Source organism: Phragmites australis, chromosome 6 (assembly GCF_958298935.1).
Source record: "Phragmites australis chromosome 6, lpPhrAust1.1, whole genome shotgun sequence".
NCBI classification, from domain to species: Eukaryota; Viridiplantae; Streptophyta; class Magnoliopsida; order Poales; family Poaceae; genus Phragmites; species Phragmites australis.
The window spans coordinates 26,484,173-26,508,475 of NC_084926.1; the positions used below are offsets into that span (position 1 = coordinate 26,484,173).

The window sequence follows — 24,303 nt, forward strand, 5'->3', positions numbered from 1 at the left end:
TGAATCAGGTTTCTAATGGCTATGCTGCGTTTGTACTGATCCTTGTTGGTCGAGTGAGTGTTCACAAAGAGGACATACATTCGTGCGAAGTGCCAAAGGACACGGGACTTTTTATTCAACATAATACGCAGTACCATAACACTAGCTGCCAAAGGACGGGTGACAAATTACTAAACATAATACGCAATACCAAAGTACACAGGACCAATTATTTAACGTAATACTGACTACCAAAGGACACGTGACAACTGTCTCAACATAGTACGGACTACTCGACTCCGTGGAACTGCCACAGATGCTTGACAAGATCCTCACAGAGCTGGTGATGCCCCTGCCTGCTAGTTATCATCCCATACCTTTGGGCAAATGCTTCTAGTGTGGGGGATGGGGTGTGTGATGGCTCCACAGGATCACCAGCACCCTCGTACACGTGCTCGGCGTCCCCATCAGGTCTCTCGTCTTCGATTATCATGTTATGCATGACAATGCAGGCGGTCATGATGTTGTGAAGTGTTTCCTCGTCCCATATCCTCGTTGCCCCCCTCACTATGGGAAACCGAGATTGTAGGACCCCAAAGGCCCTTTCGACATCCTTCCGTAACGCCGCCTGCTGAACGACGAAGTGCTGCCGCTTCCTCCCAATTGGACAAGGAATAGGCTTCACGAAGGTGGCCCATTCCGGATAGATACCATCTGCAAGGAAGTACCCCATGGTGTAACCGTGGCCGTTAACAGAGTATTGTACCTGGGGGGCCACGCCAGCGGCAAGATTGTCGAGGAGATGCGAGCGGTGCAGAACGTTGATGTCGTTTAGCGAACCTGGCATGCCGAAGAAAGCATGCCAAATCCACAGGTCCTGTGACGCCACTGCCTCTAGAATGATTGTCGGAGAGTTCACATGTCCTGTGTAGGAACCAGACCACGCTGTGGGACAGTTCTTCCACCTCCAGTGCATAGAGTCGATGCTTCTGAGCATCCCGGGTAACCCTCTTTGCTCGTTTGTAGCAATCAAGCGCGCGGTGTCCTCCTCGTTCGGAGCGCGGAGGTACTCGTCGCCAAATACCCCGACGACGGCTCGCACAAACCGCCTCATACTCTCAATGATAGTGGCCTCCCCTAGCCGGAGGCATTCATCGAGAGAATCGGCAGGAGCATCGTACGCGAGCATGCGAAACGCCGCAGTGACTTTTTGCAACGCCGACAGGCCGAGATCTCCTGCAGCATTCCTCCTCTGTTGGAACCACGGGTCATGGTCCGCAACTACCTGAACAATCTTGAGGTACAGGTCATGTTTCATCCTAAACCTGCAGGACCGACGAGCATAAGACGTTTCATCATAATACTGCGACAACACACTTCCTTTTCATAACATTACCTGCGACGGAAGATGTAATCTGGGTACACCGGGTGATCGGCGAAGTAGTCATTAAACAACCTATGATGACCCTCCAGACGATTCCGCTCGATACGCCGACGGCCCGGCACTGAACCACCCCAAGGTCCCCGCTGTGATGCCTCCGACTCATGCAAGGCGCTCACAGTGGCAAGGAACAAATTATCTTCCTCATCGGAAGAGTCATTTCTAAAACACAACTCCCTCACGGTCTCCTTCCAAACTTCACGATGATCCATTTGTTGGTGGCTTGCCAATTGTGAGTACCTCACCCGTGTATATATAGGGATATCATGAGCCTTGTGATGGAAGACACCGCCGTTCCTTCCCCTAAAAGCCAGTTCTCGTGAGGCTTCTAGGGGAAGACTCGCCGCATTGTTCCAGGATACGTTCCATCAGGTCATGTTCGAATGCTTACTTGCAGGTGCAGAGATCAAAAAAATCCCTCAAAATTTAATGCAAAAATATTGTCCGCAAATTATTTTCTAACAAAATATAATTTGACACACTAATTTGTAACGTGCGTTTCAATTGCCGCTGCAACGGGATCATGCGACAAAACATTGCTCCTACGACGGTTATGGCGGTTGGGAAATAATTATTTTAATATAGGGGAGAGAACATAGTAGATGAGATATAGAGTATCTGCTGGGGAGAGATTGAGGGATGCTGTAATAGTGATAGGGGATGCTGTAATAGTATTTTTGGGGATAAAAATTTGAGGTAGCTGCTGGAGATGGCCTAAGTTTAGAAACTATAGAAAATTTGGTTTAATTTCCCTATATATTTAGATATCCATGACCCATAATTTATAAAATAACTACATAAATATTATATAAACTGAAGTAATCATCATAGCCTAGTAGAAACCCAGTAATCCCAACCACACTTAGCCATAAGACCATCTCAACCACAATAAATGCTTAATTGAACAAGTCTAACAAAATTAAATTTTAATGATTCAATATGAATAACTAGATATGTGTAGAGGTAGGTGAGTGCTCAAATCGATGTGCTATTTTTTAATCCTATGCATGTCACAATCATATGGCACTCAAAAACTAAATAAACATAAGAGTGGGTAAAAACATAAAGCAAATATAAATTAAGTTGTAAGGGCTTGTCTCTACTTGTCCTCTGCAAGGTCCCGGACATCTAAACAAGTCATCCACTTAACTAATTGCAAAAGTTAAATAGATCTCGGACATCTATAGAACATTTCGTACAACTTTGCTATTATTGATTTAAGCGAAATCTTCCTCTAACTAGGTCAAAAATAGATAAGCAAAATATCGTGCAGACTAAAACTCTTGATATAGCAGACTGTTTTGACAATTTCTCCTAAACCGCTTGTCAGACTTAAACAAGACTAACACCGTTGGAAACATAACAATCAAACCAATAACTTCTTTTATGGAGATAGTCCAATTCTACACCGATTAATGTTAGATTTGAAAACAAACTCACTACACAACAATCGATCTACAATTTCTTCCATCCAATTCCATCACTAAGGATCTAATGGCTAATTTGATGTTAGAAGATCACAAATTTGCAAAGATTTTTGGGTGGATTTCGCGGAACCCTAGCTTTCCTCTTCTCCTCTGTCCTCTTCCTTATCTTTTTCTCCTTCTCATCCTCTTCTTCTCTCATTCCCTTCAGCTACACATCAACATCAATTGCAGTGCCACCCAACTGCAAAGGGTACTAGCACAGTTTATTTCCTCTCCTTTTTCTCTCCCTCTGTTGCCCCAAGACCCCATGGCAGCAACAACATCAAGGCAGCAATAGCAGGCCATGTGACGCAACATATGATAGCTGTCGGCAGCGCTTGGATGGCTCTAGCTTGGAGCGGGAGGCAGCATGGCGGTGTGTAAAAGGGTGCACTAGGACTGGGCACAGGGCCTCCCTACCTTTATGTGGTAGCACACAATGAACGGGTCAAGTTGAGCTCCAACCTGACTAGATGCTAGTGTCATTTTTTTTTCTCCAAATTATCTTAAGCATCAAATTCACAACTTCATGATACAAAGTCCAAATGTGACATGTGAGTAGTCAAACAAAATCATTTTGACAAGCTCTATGCATCCATAGTCTCTGATTGTTCATCCAAGCTATGGTTTAAAAAGTCAAACTTTTGCCCTTTCCTTGTCTTTGGCCTTCCTGGTCAACAAACAAAAACATAGTTACTAACGCGGATAAAGCCAGGGGCTCGAACGCGCGTTGGTGGTGCTCACACCTGAGCGAGCAACTGTTCGAGCAATCGCTCGTTGGCGAATGGAAGTGGCATTTGGTATGGTAGTACAATGCATTGAGGCTACAATTTGAGATGGTTAATGGAATGAATGAAGTGAGAGTAATCAAACGGCTGCAAGGACAAAAAGGGGGGTGAGATCTCATCATAATAAACACATATAGCTCATTCAACGAGCATGTGGGTATCCACAGAAGGCTTGGCTCACGTTTCATATCATATATAAAACCTGTATGTACAAGGACATCTCTCTGTATGTACTACTCTCGCTTTGAGTATTAACACAAGGCCAAGAAAACTTGATACGGTAACCTGGACCCGACGTTAACAACTCTAGATATTGCCACATTTGTGACTCAAACTCCCAAGTCGCTTCATGCTCTGTCTGATTCATGCAAAGAATCTTGACATATGTCATATTCCTTAGCACCCTCTTGGACTCCTCTATAATCCTCACAGGACAAGCCTCGAATGTGAAATCTTAATCAATGGTCACCAGCTCCAACGTTTTCTGATGTTCATGATCTCTCAAATACTTTCATAGCATGGAAACATGGATTAATATGCACACCCTCCATTGACTTTGATAGCTCAAATCGATAAGCTAACTTTCCAACTTGTGACACTATCAAGTAAGGACCAATGTACCTTGGGGCTATATTTCCCTTTGGTACCAAATTGCACAACACAATGGTGGGAGGTACCTTAATAAGTACCTCATCACCCACAAGAACCTCCAAAATCCTGTCTCATAACATCAGAACTCTTCGGCCAACTCTGTGCTGCTAGCATATGTTGTCATATCTTAGCACACGATTAGTCGTCTGTTGAACCCAATCTGGTCCCAAAACTGCATCTCACCCACCACATCCTAGCAAAATGGTGATCTTCCTTACATATATAGCTACTAAAAAGGTGTGGAATGAATGCTAACATGATAACTATTATTCCAGGCAAATTCCACAAGTGTCACTGATGCTCCCAACTGCCTTTTCAAGATAGGATACACAATTTAAGTATACCCTCCAAGGTCTGAGTGGTATGCTTAGACTGTCCATTCGAGAGCGAAGAACATTCCTAAGAGTTAATTGGGTACCCAAGGCACTCTGCATGCTATCCACAACTTAGAAGAAAACTTAGCATCTCTGTCAAAAGCAATAGAGTGAAATACTCCATAAAGTCGCATTATCTCATGCATGTAAATTGGTGCCAAGACAATAGTTGAACTTGTAGAACATATAGGAATAGAATGCATTACCTTACTTAGAGGATCCACCACAACCCAAATAGCATCTTCCCCTAGTGTTGGGTAAACCAACCACAAAATCCATGGCAATGTCATCCCAGGGCTACAAAGGAACTTCTAATGATTGCAATTTCCCTACAAGACGCTTATGTTGAGCCTTAACTTGCTTGCAAACCCCACATAAGGCCACGTACTTCGCCACACATCTACATTCATCCTATTCCATCAATAGTTCTTCTTTACATCATGGTACATCTTGTTATTGCCAGGGTTTATAGGGTATGGTGTGCTTTCCCCGTCGAGTTACCAATATTTATTCGCACATGATCAAAGAATAACTAGCATACATATTATATTTTGCTAGGAGACAGGTAGGGGAGCTTAAAACTCCACTAAAAGAAACCATCAATGGTCCCACACATGAACCGGTACCACTCATATTATTTCTTTACTCAACATAGTGAACATCTACTCACAAGTAACTTACAAAGGAAAATATCTGGATCCATTACTCCACAATAGTTATGGTGAATACTATGTGCAACTGACATGATTGATCAGGCCATCCTATGCACATTCTACTCACATGCCATATTACTTAGATAGATTAGACATAATCCCACTCATACAACAGTCGGATACCTAGGCCCAAATCAAAACCGTCAGAGAAATTTCGCTAATAAAGGGCAATAAACCATTTTATGACCCGTTCAGCTTCAAATAGCTCAATAGGACTCCAAGCAGAACACTGCAACGCTCCAACTACTTGGCTAGCAACCATCTAATTGCTCTTTCTAAAATTCTTAGAGAGAACGTGTCAAAAGATATAGATGAAGGAATAAGTCAAATACAAGGAAAATGAGCAGATCACTACAGAATTCCATGTCTTGATTTGCAACTCACAGAGACATAGAATTAGGTACCCACACCCTGAAAAACTAATAAATATGTGACATCACTAGGCCTTGCTACTAGAACCACAATAAACCTAGACTTAAGGAGCAAGGGATATGAAGATGAACTCCTGAAAGATCAACTCCATCTCAGATGGCTAGACAAGATCAACAAATGCACATCAGAGATCCACGACCCATCACTAAGGTAATCAGTTGTGATCAAAGATAGGGAGGCTCCATCTCCCACATTATAACCCATAAAGATGAGTCATATCTGTAGTGTAATTCTTTACCATCTCAAATTTTCGCATACCAACAATCAAAACTTACACATACCTGGGACAAGGCACTACGAGCCTCTTGTGGTAATAGTCTACCCACAAGCATAACAGTACAACAATATAAATTTAACAAATAAAAGATATTGAGAATGTAGGATGCAATGAATGATGCAAAACCCATCCTATTGTGCATTAGTGTGGCAAGTTTTGAATTGTTAAGCCTAATTCCAAGTTTTAGTTGGTCATATAATCCTAAGTCAAGTTTTAAATTCATCACATACTTAAGTTAATAATTAACTATACCAAGGATCTAACGCTTGGCTCTGATACTAACAATAACACTCCATGTATGGGTTATTGGACTTAATCCTAGCGTGGGCCTCGGGCACTTGTTTCATGCGGAAGCAAGAAGGCGTATTCGAGTCAGAGACTTAGTTTGTTGTGTGCAGGACACTGTATTCGGTTTGCTAGTTCTAGTTGGAGTTAGAGTCCAGAGTCAAGGATCATTGGATGGCACGATTTAGCTTAGAATTTAGAGTTAGTAGGTCCTATAGGTATAGAGTTGTAATCTCTATTTTGTAAGTTGGAATAGAGTCAAAAAATTCTTCTAGAGAACTTTCATTTTGCTCATGTTGTTTCTTTGTTCCTTCTACGTTCTCATCTAGTTGCAGGAACTAGCCGACTAATCTAGGATGTTTGGAAGTCAACATCTGGTATCAGAGTCACCAGGGTGTGGATAGCTAAGCCCACCGGATCATCCAGCGTCGTCGTCTTGCAACTCGCCAGATTGTCCAGCATCGTCGTCTTGCAACCCACCGGATCGTCTAACGTCAACACTTGTTGATGTCGATTGTTGTTCAGGGAGAGTGTCGGTGACATGGGAACCAGGGGTCCTCGAGTCTCAAGGCCAGGACAACAAATTCCACGTGGCGCCTTCCCTCAGGGACCATCTCCCCAAGGCCCGAGAAGACCCAGTTTCGGGAGGGGTGCTCGGGGCCATGAATAGTGGTCCCCGAGTACCTGTAGTTCCCCAAGGATTCGAGAAGACACAGTTCCAGGAGGGGTGCTCGGGGCCATGAACAGTGGTCCCCGAGTACCCGTAGTTTCCCGAGGACCCGAGAAGAGCTAGTTACGGGAGGGTGCTCGAGGCCATGAACAGTGGTCCCCGAGTACCCGGAGTTCCCCGAGGACCGAGAAGAGACATATCCGGGAGAGGGCGCTTGGGGCTATGAACAGTAGTCCCCGAGCACCCAGAGTTCCCCGAGGACCTTAGAAGCCCCTTGCCGGTGGATCCCACAAGGGCTCAGCGGTGAGGTGTCAATTGGTGAGAGGCCCGATGCTACATTTAAAGAGGAGCATGGACTGTCACTTCCAACCACTCCCCCCACGCTTGCCGTACTGAGTACGTCAGTCCCTGCCACCGTATGGCAGGAAGGCGTGGGGACTTTTAATGCGACGGGTTCCATCGCACGTCACCCTACGCGGCTTGGAGATATTGTTGCTGGGCTCGAGGCATATCGTCTGCCACCCTGCTGTGTCAGACCTGCTCTGACCGAGCGGGCATGCGGGGTTGCTCGGCGGCTGCCCAGTGGGCCCCCCTGCACCTGCTGAAGTTGGCGTAATGGGTGACAAGACCTGCCGAGGGCGCAATTTTGACCCCCTGTAACGTCAAACTGCAGCCCTATGATGGTTGCTTTCCATTTATGGCTCATTGGAACTCGTGCCCTCCTTTCTTAGCATGCCAAGCCTCCACGAACAGGATAAAAGGGGGGTGCACTCCGGAGAAAGACAAGCTTTGACGAATCGAAGGAGAACAAGTTTCGGACGAGCACAGCACACAAGTCTGAGAAGCGGAGCAGAGGTTCACCAAGCTCGAAGCAAGACCGAAGCTCTAGACTTAGACAGCAAACCTTGTAACAGAAGAGATCCAGAGAGAGGCATTCCCAGAGCATTAATAGCATACACACATGAGTAGGGCATTATGCTCCATGCGGTCCGAACCTGTCTAAAATCCCTTGAGCATTTACTCCCACTAGTAGACGATCATCCGTCCCGCCTACATTTCACATACTTGCATTAAATCCACGTACGAGGTAGATTCAGAATCATCCCCCCCGACCGAATCTCAAAGGGGGTCCCTCAGGATCCCCGCTTGAGGAGTTCATCCTCCGACAGTGATGTGACACGGGAGAATGGTGGTGGGCTGTTCTTGTTCCCACAACAGTTGACGGCGACAAACTATACAACCTGAGTGATTCGGGTGCAAATGATGATGGAGGATCAAGGTGTTTGGGAAGCAATCGAGCCAGTGGCCAATGCAACCGTCGATGAGACGAAGGACAAGAAGGCGATGTCACATCTCTTTTAAGCGCTCCCGGAGGACCTCCTGATGTAGGTGGCAAGGAAGTAAACTACAAAGGAGGTCTGGGACTATCTCAAGACAAGGTTCACTGGCACAAATCATGTCAAGAATGCGTAGCTGCAAACGTTGAAATGTGACTTTGATGCCATGAACATGCAGGAGGGAGCAAGCCTGAACTAGTATGCTGGAAGGCTCAATGGCATGTTCGTCAGGTATGCAAACCTGAGGGCGACACTCGACAATGCTGCATTGGTCAAGAAAGTATTCAACACCATGCTCAATCGATTCTTGAGTGTGATCACTGGGATTGAGCAGTTCTATGACCTTGACACCATGCCATTCGAGGAAGCCGTGAGGCAACTGAAGACTTATGAAGAGTGTGCATGCTCGTGCACATCCAGCGGCAACAACAATGGAGATGCCCAGCTCCTACTCACTCAGCCCGAGTGGCAAGCATGACAGAAGAAGGAGGGCGGTGATTCCTCGTCGAACAGCAAGGGTAAGTCCCACGCTACTGCAAAGAGCAGCAACTGCGGTCTGAGTAGTCATGGATGCAGAAGAGGCCATGGCAGAGGTGGATGCTATGAGGCATCACACACTAATGAGGAGAATAGCTCAGGCGGTGGTCGTCGTAACAAGAGCCACATCAAGTGCTACAACTGCTACAAGCTAGGGCACTATACATCTGAGTGCAGGGCACCAAAGAAGGAGGAAGAGAAAGGCAAGACACATCTCACATGTGCCGATGACACCGAGCCAGCCTTACTGCTCATGGTGTCAGAGGAGACACCATCGGGGTTGCAGCAAAGGCGAGATGCTGTGTTGCTGAATGAGGAAAAGTTGAAGCCGAAATTGCGTGACACCACAGAGGGAGGTTCCAGCTCTGAGGTTTGGTACCTAGACAATGGAGCTAGTAATCACATGACTGATGACAAAGATACTTTTAGAGAGCTAGACGAATGCACCACTGGTAGGGTGAAGTTCGGGGATGGCTCCATAGTGCAGATCATGGGCATATGATCTATCTTGCTTAGTTGCAAGAACAACGATCAGTGTCTATTGAGGAGATCTACTACATATATACCAAGACCTTGCAACAATATCATCAGCCTAGGATGTAACACCCGATTTTAAAGGATCAAAACTAGGTACAACACATGTATGCTAGGATCAAGTTCCATACATGTGTTACATCATCAGTGTAACATCACAGTGTCAAAAATACATAATGTTATAGCTTAATACAAAAGGACCCGAGGGTCTAAAAGAACACACAGCGGAAAAGAAAACTTCAGCGCCAGAGGGTCTTCCATCTTCCACAGGCGTCAACCGAGGCACACCATCCTAGAAATGGAGCTCTGGGTCAAAGTCGTCTTCATTGAAGGAGGTAGCTTCATTGACGGCTTTTGAACAACAGAAGAATGCAATAGAGGGGAAGCAACGAGTGTGAGTACATAATACTCCGTAAGTGTAGTGAAAGCATGATATGGGGCTTTAGTCAAGAAATGGTTAGACACTGGTTTACTACACTAAGCAACTTTATCCTATGACCTTATCACAGGCATCCTAATTACTAAGTGTGAAGACACAACTAAAACAAGAGGAACAACTCTTCGGATTCCATCTAACTACCAAGACTTACCAGATATCCCATATCCAGCTACCAAAACTCACCAGGTAATCCCACTACCTGGCTACCTAAAAAAACACAAAAGAGAAACCTCTAAGAACGGTACGAGCAAAAAGTCTAGGTAAAAACCCTATAAAAAGATTCTAGATGTCGCTACGAACATTTGAGCATGAAAATCGCCCAAAATGGAGCTACAAGCAAAATGTTATAAGCTTTTGAAGTTTCAAGGGCTAATCTATAAATTTTACTTGGTTTTTAGAGAATAAACCAAATAAGTTTTATACTGGAAATTCTTTTTATTGCGCAAGATGATGTCAAAAGGTGAAATATGAATTATTTTTTAATAGGAAAAAGGGTGGTGGACTGGGTCCATAGATTGTGAACCGAAGGTGGGGGGGCTTCAGTCCACCGTGGACAGAGGGAGCCGACAGCTTGAGCACAGCAGTGGGGTGGGTGGAGAGCAGCCAGGATTGGAACTCCGGTGACCGGGGAGCTCCGACGAGCGGTGAAACACAGAGAGGGGGCAACGATGAACTCACCCCAAGCGAGAACGATGTTGGAGAGGGGTCGATGCTACCAGGCGATAGAGTGGATGGCGACGGCAGTGAATGCGGCGTTGGGGACGGGCTCCAATAGCCGAACGACGACGACACGCCCCAGGTTCGACTCCGGAGGGCCCTGCGGTGCTGAAGAGGGGGTTAGTTTGGCCGAAGATGGCGCATATGCAAAGGAGGGCGGCGGCGATACAACCTCACCAGAGTTGAAGAAGATGAGGGCGCCGATGGCAATTTCGAGTGAGAGAGAGGGTGTGAGAGGGTGGTGGAGGTGCGGAACTTTGCCAAGAAGGTGCAAGGCTACTTAAATAGGCACGAGGTGAAGTGGAGTTGCCGGGGCTTAGGTTGAAACGGGCGACGGCCATGGCCATTAAGGCCGGTTGTCGGAGGATTAACTCCTGTCGTTGGGATCCCGAGAGACCCTATTTTAGAGTTTAGACAGGTTCGGGCCGCACGGGGGCGTAATACCCTACTCCTGTATGGATGAAATAACTGTCCTGAGGGAGGTCCCCCGAGGATGTATCTGGTTACAGGAATATTGTGTCTAACTAAGAGCTTGATGCTCCTTGTTTCTCGGCAGGAGCTCTACTCAGGCTAGCTCACAATGTCTTCGTCCGTTGGCTTGGTTCGTTGTGGGGTTCGTCTTCAACGTCTGTTGCGGCACGGTCGACTGCTTGGGCTTGTTCGTCTCTTGGGTGGTTTGCTGGATGTATCCCGGATCATCCTTTCTCTTCTGTGCTGCCGGTTCTTTTATGCACTCGCCGGCCGCGACACACCCCAAACGGGACCAGTGCAATTAATACCCCCACGCCCCTCTGCCAAAGCATGGCAGGAACTGACGCCGCGGCGGGAGCAGTTGGATATGTAAGGCCACGCGCGCTAATTTAATGCGGCGTCGTACCTCTGAAGGGTGGACACCTCATCTGTGGGCCCCTTGGGGGCCTTTCTGGGTCGTCGGGGCACCGAGTGCTCGGGGGACCGTTCGCCTCCCCGAGCACTCTCTCCCGAGCACTCTTGCACGAACCTTCGGGGAACCGAGTGCTCGGGGGCTGCCACGTGCAGCCCCGAGCATTCTCTATCGAGCACTTTTGTACGGATATTCGGGGAACCGAGCGCTCGGGAGCTGACGCATGCAGCCCCGAGCACTCTCTCCCGGAACTTGGCTCTTTTATCGTCAGGAGACTAGGGTGCTCGGGGGTGAGCGGACACCTCCCCGAGCACTTTCTTCCCGGTACTTAGCTCTTTTGATCGTCGGGGGACTAGGGTGCTCGGGGGTGAGCGGACACCTCCCCGAGCACTTTCTTCCCGGTACTTGGCTCTTTTGATCGTCGGGGGACTAGGGTGCTCGGGGGTGAGCGGAAACCTCCCCGAGCACTTTCTTCCCGGTACTTAGACTCCGTGGATCATCGGGGAACTGGGGTGCTCGGGGACCACTGATTGTGGCCCCGAGCACCTTCTCCCGTGACTTGATCTCTTCTCATCCCGCAGGAGGGACCTCGCGGGATGGTGACACGTGGCGGACGGCTGGCCTGGCCTCGGGACTCAAGGACCCCCGGTTTCTAATACACCGACAGTAGCCCCCGGGCCCATTGACAGGTGATGGCACGGAGACGGCGGATGGGCCCTTCGTCGCGGACGAGGACGAGGCTGGCGTGGACGCCACATGGCAGGCTTTCAAGAGGTGGCCCTTTAGACCCGGGCCTCTGGTACGGCCCAGTGGGGAGACAAGCGGACGCTTGTCCACACGACTCCCGAAGGGCATGACAACGGTACGGGTGGCACGCGCGGCTGCCGCGCAGATCGAGGAAAATACGCCTGGCAGCCACTGACGCCGCACGACCAGTGGAAGATTCACCTGGCAGTTGCGTGGACCGAGGAAACCGTTCCGCCGAGTGCACCGTTGGCAGGAAACGTTTGAATCCTCTGAGATATAAAAGGGGGAAGGGATCGATCCGCCCCCCTCTTTATGCTATCTTGCGATCTTGCTCTCGTTTCCTTCGTGCTCTGGAGCCCTTAGAACTCCTCTAGGCGATCAGAGCGCTTCTCCTCATTCCTCTACATCGCCAGACAACCTCCCCTCCCATCGAGATGCCGAGAGCAAGAGGAGGCCGTCGTGACAGGACTCCGGACAGCGTGCTGCCGGAGTCTCGCCTGAAGAATGAAGAGGCGGCTGATAAGATCAGGAAGCTGCTGGTCCCCGAGGGCCAGCAGGGAGCCGCGGTGGTGACGTCGGTGAACTTCCCGCCGGCGACGACCGTTCCCGGGCGCATTGTCTTGTTCACGTCTTTCGTGGCGGCGGGACTGGTGCCGCCGCTTTCAAGGTTCTTCCTCCAAGTCCTCGACACATACGGCATCCAACTGGTGCACTTGAGCCCCAACTCTATCGTGGTGTTGAAGGTGTTCGCGCACCTCTGCTAGATGTTCGTGGGGGTGGCACCTTCGGTGACGCTTCTCCGACATTTCTTTGTCCTGCGACCGGCCGGGAAGAAGAGGGGGTACTCCACGGCGGACGTCGCGGGGTGCTGCAATCTTTGGCTACGAGACGGCTTGGGGGAGTAGTACATCCCCCAGGTGCTGCACAGCAAATGGGAGGAGTGGCGGCGGGACTGATTCTTCGTCGACGTCGACCCCCATGATCGTCTCGCTCTACCAGAAGTGGCGGCGGAGCCCCGGAAGTCGACGTGGGAGGTGCCGCCGCCGGAGGATGCGTGGTTGGAGCCGGTGTTCGAGCGCATCAGATTCCTGCGCGACTCCTGGCTGACCTCGGTTAATATGAACAAGGGTTCCCGATCTTCCGAAAGGTTCTGGTAACTCTCGATTTGGTGGAAACGAGACACAAGTCGATCCGGCTTCCGAACAACACGATCCGAAACCCCGCAATCGCAGCACCACGTCTCCTCTGGTTATCAACCGGCGTTGCACGGTTGACCTCGCCAAGAAGGCTAAAATCCTTGCCTGCGAATCGAAGAACACAAGCAAGAACAAGGAAGAATGCAACCAAATTGCAGATGAATGATTAATCTCACGAGTTGGGGTCTCACAAACCGACGAAACGGCGAAACTGTTCTTGACAGAATAATCTAAGCAAAACCCAACCCTAATTAGGGCGGCGGCTACTGTATATAAAGGATTAGGGTCGGCCAAGGACCCCTAGACGCGTCCCTAATGGACTCCAACACGATACATGGCCCAACGGACCAAAAACGGTGACGCAGCACCGGGACAGATTTTGGACGCTGACTTGTTTCGACGTTTCCCGTTGATTCGGAAGGAATTTGGACCTCAAACCAACGCCATTGGTTTCCTTATGAAATTATCTTTCCAACCATATGTGAATCGTCGAAAACGGAGTCCGGATGCGTCCTGGGCGTCCGTTTTATTGCTCGCTGGTCCTGGAGGCCGAGGCTGATTCGGACTCGAGTTGGACTGGACCTCCTGCTGTTGTTGGACGTCCTAGCTGCTCCTCCACGCCTCCAAGCCTTCCTCTATGTGTTTCCTTGTCCTCTCCATGATTCCTAAACAACACATAATCATTAGGTAGTAATCTATTCTCAAAATTATATAAAGAGTTGCTTAGGAACGAGCTCACCTCTAAATTTAATTGTCGTGCGCGAGCTCTTGTGATTGGACCTTGAAAGTTCAATGGAGGATCATTGTATGTATCCGAGGGAGTGATGTCCTCATCATCCTCCCCCTCTTGAATTGGAGTTGTCCTCGACTCAAGCTCATCATCGGCTCCCAAGTAAGGTTTCAAATCTGCAATGTTAAAAGAAGGACTAACCCCGAACTCGGGTGGCAACTCAAGTTTATATGCATTATCATTTATTTTCTCAATTATCTTATAAGGACCAGCAGCTCTTGGCATTAATTTAGACTTACGCAGCTCTGGAAACCTATCTTTTCTTAAATGTAACCACACTAAATCACCCGGTTCAAGTTTGACTTCTTTCCTACCTTCACTACCAGCAATTATATACTTTTCATTCATCTTTTCGATATTTATTTTAGTTGTTTCATGCAACTTACGAATAAAATCAGCACGTGCACTAGCATCACTATGTGTTCTTTCAGTGGTAGGTAAAGGCAAAAGATCAATAGGAGCGCGAGGGGTAAAACCATACACTACCTGAAAAGGACTTACCTTGGTGGTAGAATGTGTTGCCCGATTATAAGCAAACTCCACGTGGGGCAAACATTCTTCCCACATTTTCAAATTTTTCTTCAAAATAGCTCTCAACATGGTACCCAAAGTGCGGTTCACTACCTCCGTTTGGCCATCAGTTTGTGGGTGGCAAGTAGTAGAAAACAATAGTTTTGTACCCAACTTATTCCATAGAGTGCGCCAAAAGTGACTCAAAAATTTAGCGTCGCGATCTGAAACAATAGTAGAAGGCATACCATGCAAGCGAACAATCTCTTTGAAAAAGAGGTCAGCAATATAAACGGCATCATCACTTTTATGACAAGGTATAAAATGTGCCATCTTAGAAAAACGATCCACAACAACAAAAATGCTATCCCTCCCCCTCTTAGTCCTAGGCAATCCCAAAACAAAGTCCATCGAAATATCTGCCCAAGGAATAGAAGGAACAGGAAGAGGCATATACAAACCATGTGGATTCAAGCGAGACTTAGCCTTTTGACATGTGGTACAGCGTGCCACGAACCGCTCAACATCTCTCCTCATCTTTGGCCAAAAGAAATGTGTGGCCAACATATCCTCTGTCTTCTTAGCACCAAAATGTCCCATCAATCCTCCTCCATGTGCTTCCTGCAACAACAAAAGACGAACGGAACCAACTGGAATGCATAGACGGTTAGCTCTAAATACAAATCCATCATTGATCACAAACTTGTTCCATGTACGTCCCTCTTTACAGTTCAGCAATACATCTTTAAAATCAGGATCAAGCACATATTGTTCTTTTATTGAGTCAAGTCCAAAAATTCTATAATCAAGTTGGGACAACAAAGCATATCGTCTAGACAAAGCATCAGCAATTATATTATCCTTCCCTTTCTTGTGTTTGATAATATAAGGAAAAGATTCAATAAATTCAACCCACTTAGCATGTCTACGATTCAGATTATTTTGAGAACGAAGATACTTAAGCGATTCATGATCTGAATGTATAACAAATTCTTTAGGCCACAAATAATGACGCCACGTCTCTAAAGAACGTACAAGTGCATACAATTCCTTATCATACGTAGAGTAATTAAGAACAGGGCCATGCAATTTTTCGCTAAAGTATGCAACGGGCTTACCTTCTTGCATCAAAACACCTCCAATGCCAACTCCACTAGCATCACATTCTAGCTCAAAGGTCTTACCAAAATTTGGAAGTTGCAGCAATGGCGCGTGCGTAAGCTTGTCCTTCAAAGTGTCAAAGGACTCCTCTTGTGCCTTACCCCAATAGAACACCACACCTTTCTTTGTCAACTCGTGTAAGGGGGCAGCAATGGCGCTGAAATCCTTCACGAAACGACGATAAAAACCTGCAAGTCCAAGAAAACTTCTCACCTGTTTGATGTTTTGGGGCACCGGCCAACTCTTTATGGCTTCAATTTTCATCTCATCCACCTCAATTCCCTGTGGAGTAATAACATAGCCAAGAAAAGAGACTCGATCCGTGCAAAAGATGCACTTCTCAAGGTTACCAAATAAACGTGCATCACGTAAAGCATTAAAAACAGCACGTAAGTGATCCATATGTTCATCCAAAGACTTGCTATAAATCAATATATCATCAAAGTAAACCACCACAAATCGTCCAATAAAAGCTCTTAAAACCACATTCATCAAACGCATGAAAGTGCTAGGTGCATTAGTTAAACCAAAAGGCATTACTAACCACTCATATAATCCGAATTTAGTTTTGAAAGCTGTTTTCCATTCATCTCCAAGTTTCATTCTAATTTGGTGGTAACCACTACGCAAGTCGATCTTTGTAAAAATTACAGAGCCACACAACTCATCAAGCATATCATCAAGTCTAGGAATAGGATGGCGATATCGAATAGTAATGTTATTGATGGCTCTACAATCAACACACATACGCCAAGTACCATCTTTCTTAGGAACCAAAATCACAGGAACAGCACAAGGACTAAGGCTCTCACGTACATACCCGCGGTCCAAAAGCTCTTGGACTTGCTGCTAAATTTCCTTAGTCTCCTCGGGATTGGTTCGATACGCAGCACGATTTGGCAATGTTGCTCCCGGGATCAAATCGATTTGATGCTCTATCACTCTCATAGGTGGCAGTCCCGGGGGTATCTCAGCTGGAAAAACATCCTCATACTCCTGCAAAAGGTTAGTGGCAGGAGGAGGTATCGAACTAATAACATCATCAAGCGAATACAAAACTCGTTTGCAAACCAAGGTGTAGCAAATATCATTATTAGAAATTTCAGCAAGGTCACTTTTTAGTGCAAGCATAACACCACCCTTCAATTTTATGCCCTCTACCTTAGAACTAGGTGTAGACTTATCCTTTTTAGGTGGGTAAAGAGAATTAGCAACTTGCTGATTTTCAGATTTAGTATCACACAAATTAGCAGCTCGTTCTTTATCAGCTTGTACAATTTCAGCAGGGGTCATAGGAACCAAAGTAATTTTCTTTCCTTTATGCATAAAAGTATATGTATTACTTCTACCATGGTGTATAGCATCATTATCAAATTCCCAAGGTCGACCCAATAAAAGTGAGCAAGCTTCCATAGGTACGACATCACAGTCAACATAATCAGCATAGGAACCAATGGAAAAAGAAACTCTGCAAGTTTGTGTTACCTTAGCTTTTCCAGCATCATTAAACCACTGAAGATTATATGGATGGGGGTGTTGGCGTGTGGTCAAGCCAAGCTTCTTGACCAAATCTGAACTCACCAAATTATTACAACTACCTCCATCGATGATGACACGTGCTCGCCGATTTTGGATGACGAAGAAAATCTGGAACAAGTTATGGCGTTGCAGCTTCTCTGGTTGTTGTACCTTTGTGCTGAGCGCCCGCTGCACAATGATGCTCCTATAGGTCGCTGTGTCATCACTGCCCAAGATTTCGTTGCTCTCCTCAACAACTGGTTTTTCTTCTTCTTCAATGTCAGAGGCGCTGATGTACCCATCTTCCGTTGCAATGTATGCCCGCTGACTTGGACAATCCTTCTGCACATGACCGAATCCATGGCAGCGACGGCATTGAATGCCAGAGGTGCGTCCTGTTGATGCAACAGAGGAAGCACTCTTGGAAGGTCCTTGCAAAACAGAATTTTTACCTGAGCCTGAAGGTCGTGTAGTGACAGGATTTGGTGCCGTAGCTGCTTGGTGCTTGCTCGCTGGTGAGGGAGCCCTGTAAGTGGATGGTTTGGACAGCCCAAAGGATGGTCCTGTGCGCGGCGTGTATGTGGTGCTGGCCTTGTACTTGCCCTGCTGCTCACGCCCCTGCAACTCCTTCTCTGCAAGCATAGCAAACTGAAACAACTGGTTGACATTGTTAAATTCTTTATAATCAATAATATCCTGGATTTCACGTCTCAAACCCGAATAAAATCGACAAATAGAATCTTCGTTTCCCTCTACTATGCCACAACGCATCAAGCCCTTTTGAAGCTCACCATAATAATCCTGCACAGATTTATCTCCCTGTTCTAAGCGCATCAATTTCTTACGCAAGTCTCTATGATAAGAAGGGGGAACAAATCTATCACGCATAGCAACCTTAAGCTCTTCCCATGTACGAGGTGTGGCACCATCTGCAGCTAATCCAGTCCACCAAATAATAGCAAAATCTTTAAACTCACTAGTGGCTTGTCTAACTCTATGTTGTTCAGGTACTTGATGGGCACTAAATTTTTGCTCTACTGTCATCTCCCAATCAAGATATCCCTCAGCATCATAATGTCCCGAAAAAGAAGGTATAGTAAATTTAATCTTAGCATAAGGATCTTCAGGAGCTCGATTATACATACCTCGATGGTGGTGGTGATGTGGAACGCCACCCATACCTGTGGTGTTAGTGCGAAGACGACGCCGTAATCTGTTTTGCAATGTCGCCGCTGGATCAACATTAACATCGTCATCATACAACTCATCACCGGTGTTGCTTCCATTCACATCTTCGTTGTGCACAGGACGGTTTTCCAAAGCATTTACCCTGTCGGTGAGCTCGGATAACCGTTTGTCCACCCGCTCAACCGCGTTTGCGAGTTTCATCTCAATTATCGCTTCAGTGACAGCCTTGATGACTGTCTCCCTCATCTCCTTCTGAGCATTGTCTACAACAGCTTGTAGCTGCTCTTGGCTGACACACTCCTTGAAGTCCTTTGGCGTTTTATCTCCTTCAACTGACATTGTGGAAACAAACACAACAACAAACAGTGAAGGTTATCCCTAATAATCGTACTACAAAGGTGGAGTGGTGCCTCTCAATCAAGATCAGCAAAGGTAGACACCTTACCAAGCTCTTACCAGGGTTCTTACCAGCAAAGCAAAGGATACCTGGAAGGCGTGCGAGCGATTGCAGGGATGCAAACCAGTGCTGTCCAGAAGAATCTGTGGGGCTTGGAAGGCACACAAAGAGAACAAATATGTATATGTGGAACACAAATCAGAAACAGATAGTAATGCTGAATTATAGTCCCAAGTACTTGTTCTCGTTGCTGGCCTAAAGTGTTGCAAGTACCAAGTATGTGTGATAAACAAGGTGGAGAAACAAGTATGATGGATAGCAAGAGCAACAGAAACAAAGAACTAAACAGCACACGCTAACACAGCTCACTTTGCCCTTCTCTATGTGCTCCTCTAGATATTGTTCCTCTTTTGCCCCTCTCTTTTTTCTATTTTTTTGGGCTGTCGTTGTTTTTTTGGGGAAATTCGACTTTTTCTTCTTATTTTTTTGATATTTGTTTTTCACTTAGGAGCACACAAGAGGGAACCACAGAAAATTTGAGCTTAAACAAGTGAAAGACGTGGCCTGTAGAATTTTCTGAAGTTCAGCCGTAAAATGAGAAAAATATTTGGAAATTGAAAACTCAAACTTCGGAGGCGAATTTGGGAATTCTGATTTCGCCGAACCCGGCAAAGCCGGGGACGAACGGATCCGAAATGCTGTTTCGATGCGAAAAACTCTATGACTTTTCTGAAAACGGAGTTCGTATGCGAAAGTTATGCCCGATTTGAGAAACGGCTCCGAATTAGAGGACAAAACGGGAAGAAAGTGGGGAAAATATGCGACGGAGGCTAGGGTTTGATGGAAACGGTGGGGGAAAACACACGAACTGGACTCTAACACGACCTAACCAGCAACAAGACCTTGACCAGGACACAAACTCAACACGACGAACTCTGAAACTGAAATATGCAAAAGCTAAAGGCGCGGAAGGGTTGTAGGACAGGAAAAAAAAACGATATGGCAGTGGACTATGGAACGAAGGCGAAAAACACTCGAAACTAAGGGTAGATATGAACCTGACAGTATACCTGAAGCTCTGAATACCACTTTATATGAACAAGGGTTCCCGATCTTCCGAAAGGTTCTGGTAACTCTCGATTTGGTGGAAACGAGACACAAGTCGATCCGGCTTCCGAACAACACGATCCGAAACCCCGCAATCGCAGCACCACGTCTCCTCTGGTTATCAACCGGCGTTGCACGGTTGACCTCGCCAAGAAGGCTAAAATCCTTGCCTGCGAATCGAAGAACACAAGCAAGAACAAGGAAGAATGCAACCAAATTGCAGATGAATGATTAATCTCACGAGTTGGGGTCTCACAAACCGACGAAACGGCGAAACTGTTCTTGACAGAATAATCTAAGCAAAACCCAACCCTAATTAGGGCGGCGGCTACTGTATATAAAGGATTAGGGTCGGCCAAGGACCCCTAGACGCGTCCCTAATGGACTCCAACACGATACATGGCCCAACGGACCAAAAACGGTGACGCAGCACCGGGACAGATTCTGGACGCTGACTTGTTTCGACGTTTCCCGTTGATTCGGAAGGAATTTGGACCTCAAACCAACGCCATTGGTTTCCTTATGAAATTATCTTTCCAACCATATGTGAATCGTCGAAAACGGAGTCCGGATGCGTCCTGGGCGTCCGTTTTATTGCTCGCTGGTCCTGGAGGCCGAGGCTGATTCGGACTCGAGTTGGACTGGACCTCCTGCTGTTGTTGGACGTCCTAGCTGCTCCTCCACGCCTCCAAGCCTTCCTCTATGTGTTTCCTTGTCCTCTCCATGATTCCTAAACAACACATAATCATTAGGTAGTAATCTATTCTCAAAATTATATAAAGAGTTGCTTAGGAACGAGCTCACCTCTAAATTTAATTGTCGTGCGCGAGCTCTTGTGATTGGACCTTGAAAGTTCAATGGAGGATCATTGTATGTATCCGAGGGAGTGATGTCCTCATCATCGGTAATGGTGGTGGCGGACTTCTTGCGCCGTCGCCTGGCGCCCGTGTGGGAGCGGGCCCGACCGTGCTGGCTCTACACCGGGCCCGAAGATATCACCCGGACCCAAATCGGTGCAAGCTGGGACCTGGGCCCAGCGGAGCTGAGGGGCATGACCCGAGTGGTGACCGGCGTGGAAGACATGAGCCGGGCGGAGCTCCCGTGGCCGGAAATGGCGCTCTGCACTAACCCCGAGTGCGCGGCGATCTTGGCGAAGTTGCCGGAGTTCGACGCCCAGGGGCTCGTTGACCGGCCGAGGAGCCGAAGCCCCGAGGTCTCTGAGCTCCCTGGGTTGGATGAGGTGGCCAGCGAGGAGACCGCGAGCAGCCCGGTGCGGGCCGGTGGCCCGGGCGCCACGTGCAGCGGGCCACAGACCGGTGGTGGAGCCGTTGCGGGCAGCAGCCGCCGCACCGGAGAAGAGGGCACCGCCGATAGCGCAGCGGTGGTGGCGCCGGGAGACCGGGGGAACACCCCCGAATCTACATCCCCGTGCCGGAATCCCCGCCGTCGCCATCGGCGGCGGCGGCGTTCCCGGCCCTGGAGCCGCGCCTCGTGAGGATGGGGCCTGACTCGGCATCTGGAGACCGCGCGACAGCCCCGCCGATCCCCCGGCGGAAGAGGAGACGGGAGGATTCCGGGCCGGCACTGCCGGACCCGGAGTTCAGGCTCCCGGCGGCCAAATGGCAGTACCGTGGAACTACGACCGCGTAAGTTTCATTCTTCGCTTTTTCTTGGGCACCCTTCGCCCGAACTAGATTTCGGTTTTGACCTTCGCCTATCTCCTGCAGGCCACCCACTGGCGCCGCCGAGGGCGAAGGAACGTTAGCGCCCGAGCCAAGCCTGCCGGCCGAGCCGAGGCAGGCGGACGTGGCGATGGCGGGGGGGGGGGGTGGTCAGTGGATGTGGCGGCCGAGGGGAGGACGGTGGAAGCGGCGGCCAAGGGGAGGACGGAGCCGTCGCCCGAACCCTCGGTGCCGGTGGAACCTACCCCGGGCGTGCAAAGCCCGGGGCGGATGACGGCGGAAGCAGCGGCCTTGCCGGGGCCGGTGGATACGACGACCGAGGCGAGAACGCGACCGTCGCCCGAGCACCCGGCGCCGGTCGAACCTACCCCGGGCGTGCCGAGCCCGGGGCGGATGATCGTGTGGCAACCCTTGGGGACCCCGAACCCCCCGGAGGCGGATCGTGGGGAAACTAGCGCTCCACCGGCGCCCGGCCGGCCTACCGACCCCTTCCTGACCGCGATCGAGAGCGTCCAGGCGGCGGTCGAGCGGCTGGGCGCGGCGGTGGACGCAAAGGAGGGGCAGCTTGAAGCGGAGCGCGCCCGGCTGGACTTGGAGAGGGTGCAGCTTGCGAACGCCCGGGAAGAGGCACGCGCGACGGCTGCGCGAGAGAAGAAGCTTTTGGAAGCTAACCGTGCAGAGGTCGTGCGGGAGCGGGAGATTTTGAAGACCGCCCGCGCCGAAGCCGCGCGGGCGCGAGAAGACGCCGCCCGCCTGGCTGAGGTGTCACGGCAGCAGGCTGCCGAGGCCCTTGCCAGGGAGGCGCAGGCGCAGGAACAGGAGGAGGAGGTCGCCAGCCGCGAGAAGGCGGCCGAGGACCTCCGGGCTGAGCTAACCCGTCGAGAGGGCGAGGCCGATCGAATGCGCGCCAGCCTCCAACGTTGGAAGGATGAGCTCCAGAGAACGGACGGAGATGTCCGACGGTGGGAGGAGGACGTCTCCATCCGGGAGGTCGACAACGAGATTACGGCGGCGGAGCTGGGCGCCTAGGAAGACTCGCTGACCCGCCGGGAGGGGGAGGCTGCCGCAACGGCGGCGGCCATTGCCGCCAGGGAGGAGGAGAACGCTAAACACGAGGCGGAGCTGACCGCCCGTGAGCGCGCTTTGTCCGAACTGGTGGCGTGGACGAAGCAAGCCGCCGGCCTGGCAACTGACGCCGGCTCTTCTGGCGTGGCCGAGGGCCAGGGACTCGAGGAGCAGCTGCGGGCCGCGTAGGAGAAGCTCGAGGCTACCTTTGTCTCGCGGGTTAACTTGCAGCAGATGTTGGAGGACGTACTCCGGCGGATGCGGCGGGCCGTCGAGAGGGCCGGCCTTGGCCGACTCGTCGCGGACAAGAAGAGCGATGGCCCCGGACGACAAGTCCTGGGGCTTCGACAAGTCTGCGAGCGCCTCGTGGCGCTGCCCTGGGCTGTCCAGGAGCTCGCCGCCCGGGAAGGACGCGGCTTGGCCCAAGCGGTGGCCGAGCACGTCCTGGCCTGCTACCGGAGCAGAGACTCAAACTTCCCGCTGGAGCCAGCGCGGGAAGGAGTGGTCGAAGCCGAGGGAGAGGCCAACCAGGAAGCAGTTCGGAGCACCTCTACCGAGGTGGCGGCCGGCTTCAGGCGGGAAGTGCCGCCGCCGCCAGCCCCCGGGGTTGGCCAAGATGACTCCGACGCCGACTCTGCCTCCGATTAGGCTTTTGTAGTAGTTTCCTCTTCTTTTATTTTTGTCTTGGCTGGATGTAAATATGGGAGCGATCCCTTAGAAATGCTTGTATTTTCCTTGTGAATATAATGGAAGCTTTTCTTTGGGCTCGCAGCTCTGGTGCTCTTGAGTATTTAGCGTTTCTTCTGATGTTTTGCTTTGAAGCCCCGGGGAGTACTCAGTCGGACCGTTCCCGACCTTTCCGTCCCCGGGAACGAAGTCGTCCCGATCGTCTTTCTTGGAGCGTTCAGCCCCCAAGCCCTCGTGAGTTTGAATCGACTAAGTCAAGAGACAAAGACACGAACTTCCTTGCTCGGGAGATAGGTCGATCCAGCACGGAACACGCCATGACCGGTCAACACTTTTTCACCTTGCGACCAAGAGTCCCCATGGTTCGGTGGTGCCTGGGCTTAAGACGGACCGAACCGAGCACCGACAGCCCGCCCCTGAGGCCTAGGCTCTGGACTACTCGAGTGGCTCGAGCGATAGGATTACCCAGGGCACCCAGGGACTCGGTAGTGCTCGGGGCCCTTAAAAGTGGACCGAACACCACGACCACCACGAAGGACTTCGATCGGACATTACCGCACGCACGGTGCACCCTTCTACGGACCGTTCTGTCGTTCTAGGAAAAAGTAGACACGCGGTAGGGTTTTGTGCGCGAGGAGATCATCTCACGGGGCAGATTAGAATACGAGGGCCCCCGAGGATGACTCGGGAACAAAATACTATTGAACACAAATTCATCTGAATTTAATCACT

The 24,303-nt window shown here is 49.3% G+C and overlaps 1 protein-coding gene across 1 annotated transcript; it reads right to left on the minus strand.

The window, feature by feature from the left end:
• Window positions 1-268: 268 nt before the first annotated feature.
• LOC133923099 (uncharacterized) lies at window positions 269-1,632 on the minus strand. The gene is made up of 2 exons (XM_062368547.1): window positions 1,376-1,632; window positions 269-1,304 (listed from the first exon to the last, which is right to left on the minus strand). The coding sequence occupies exons 1-2, from the start codon at window positions 1,630-1,632 to the stop codon at window positions 269-271; spliced, it is 1,293 nt and encodes a 430-aa protein (XP_062224531.1).
• Window positions 1,633-24,303: the final 22,671 nt, after the last annotated feature.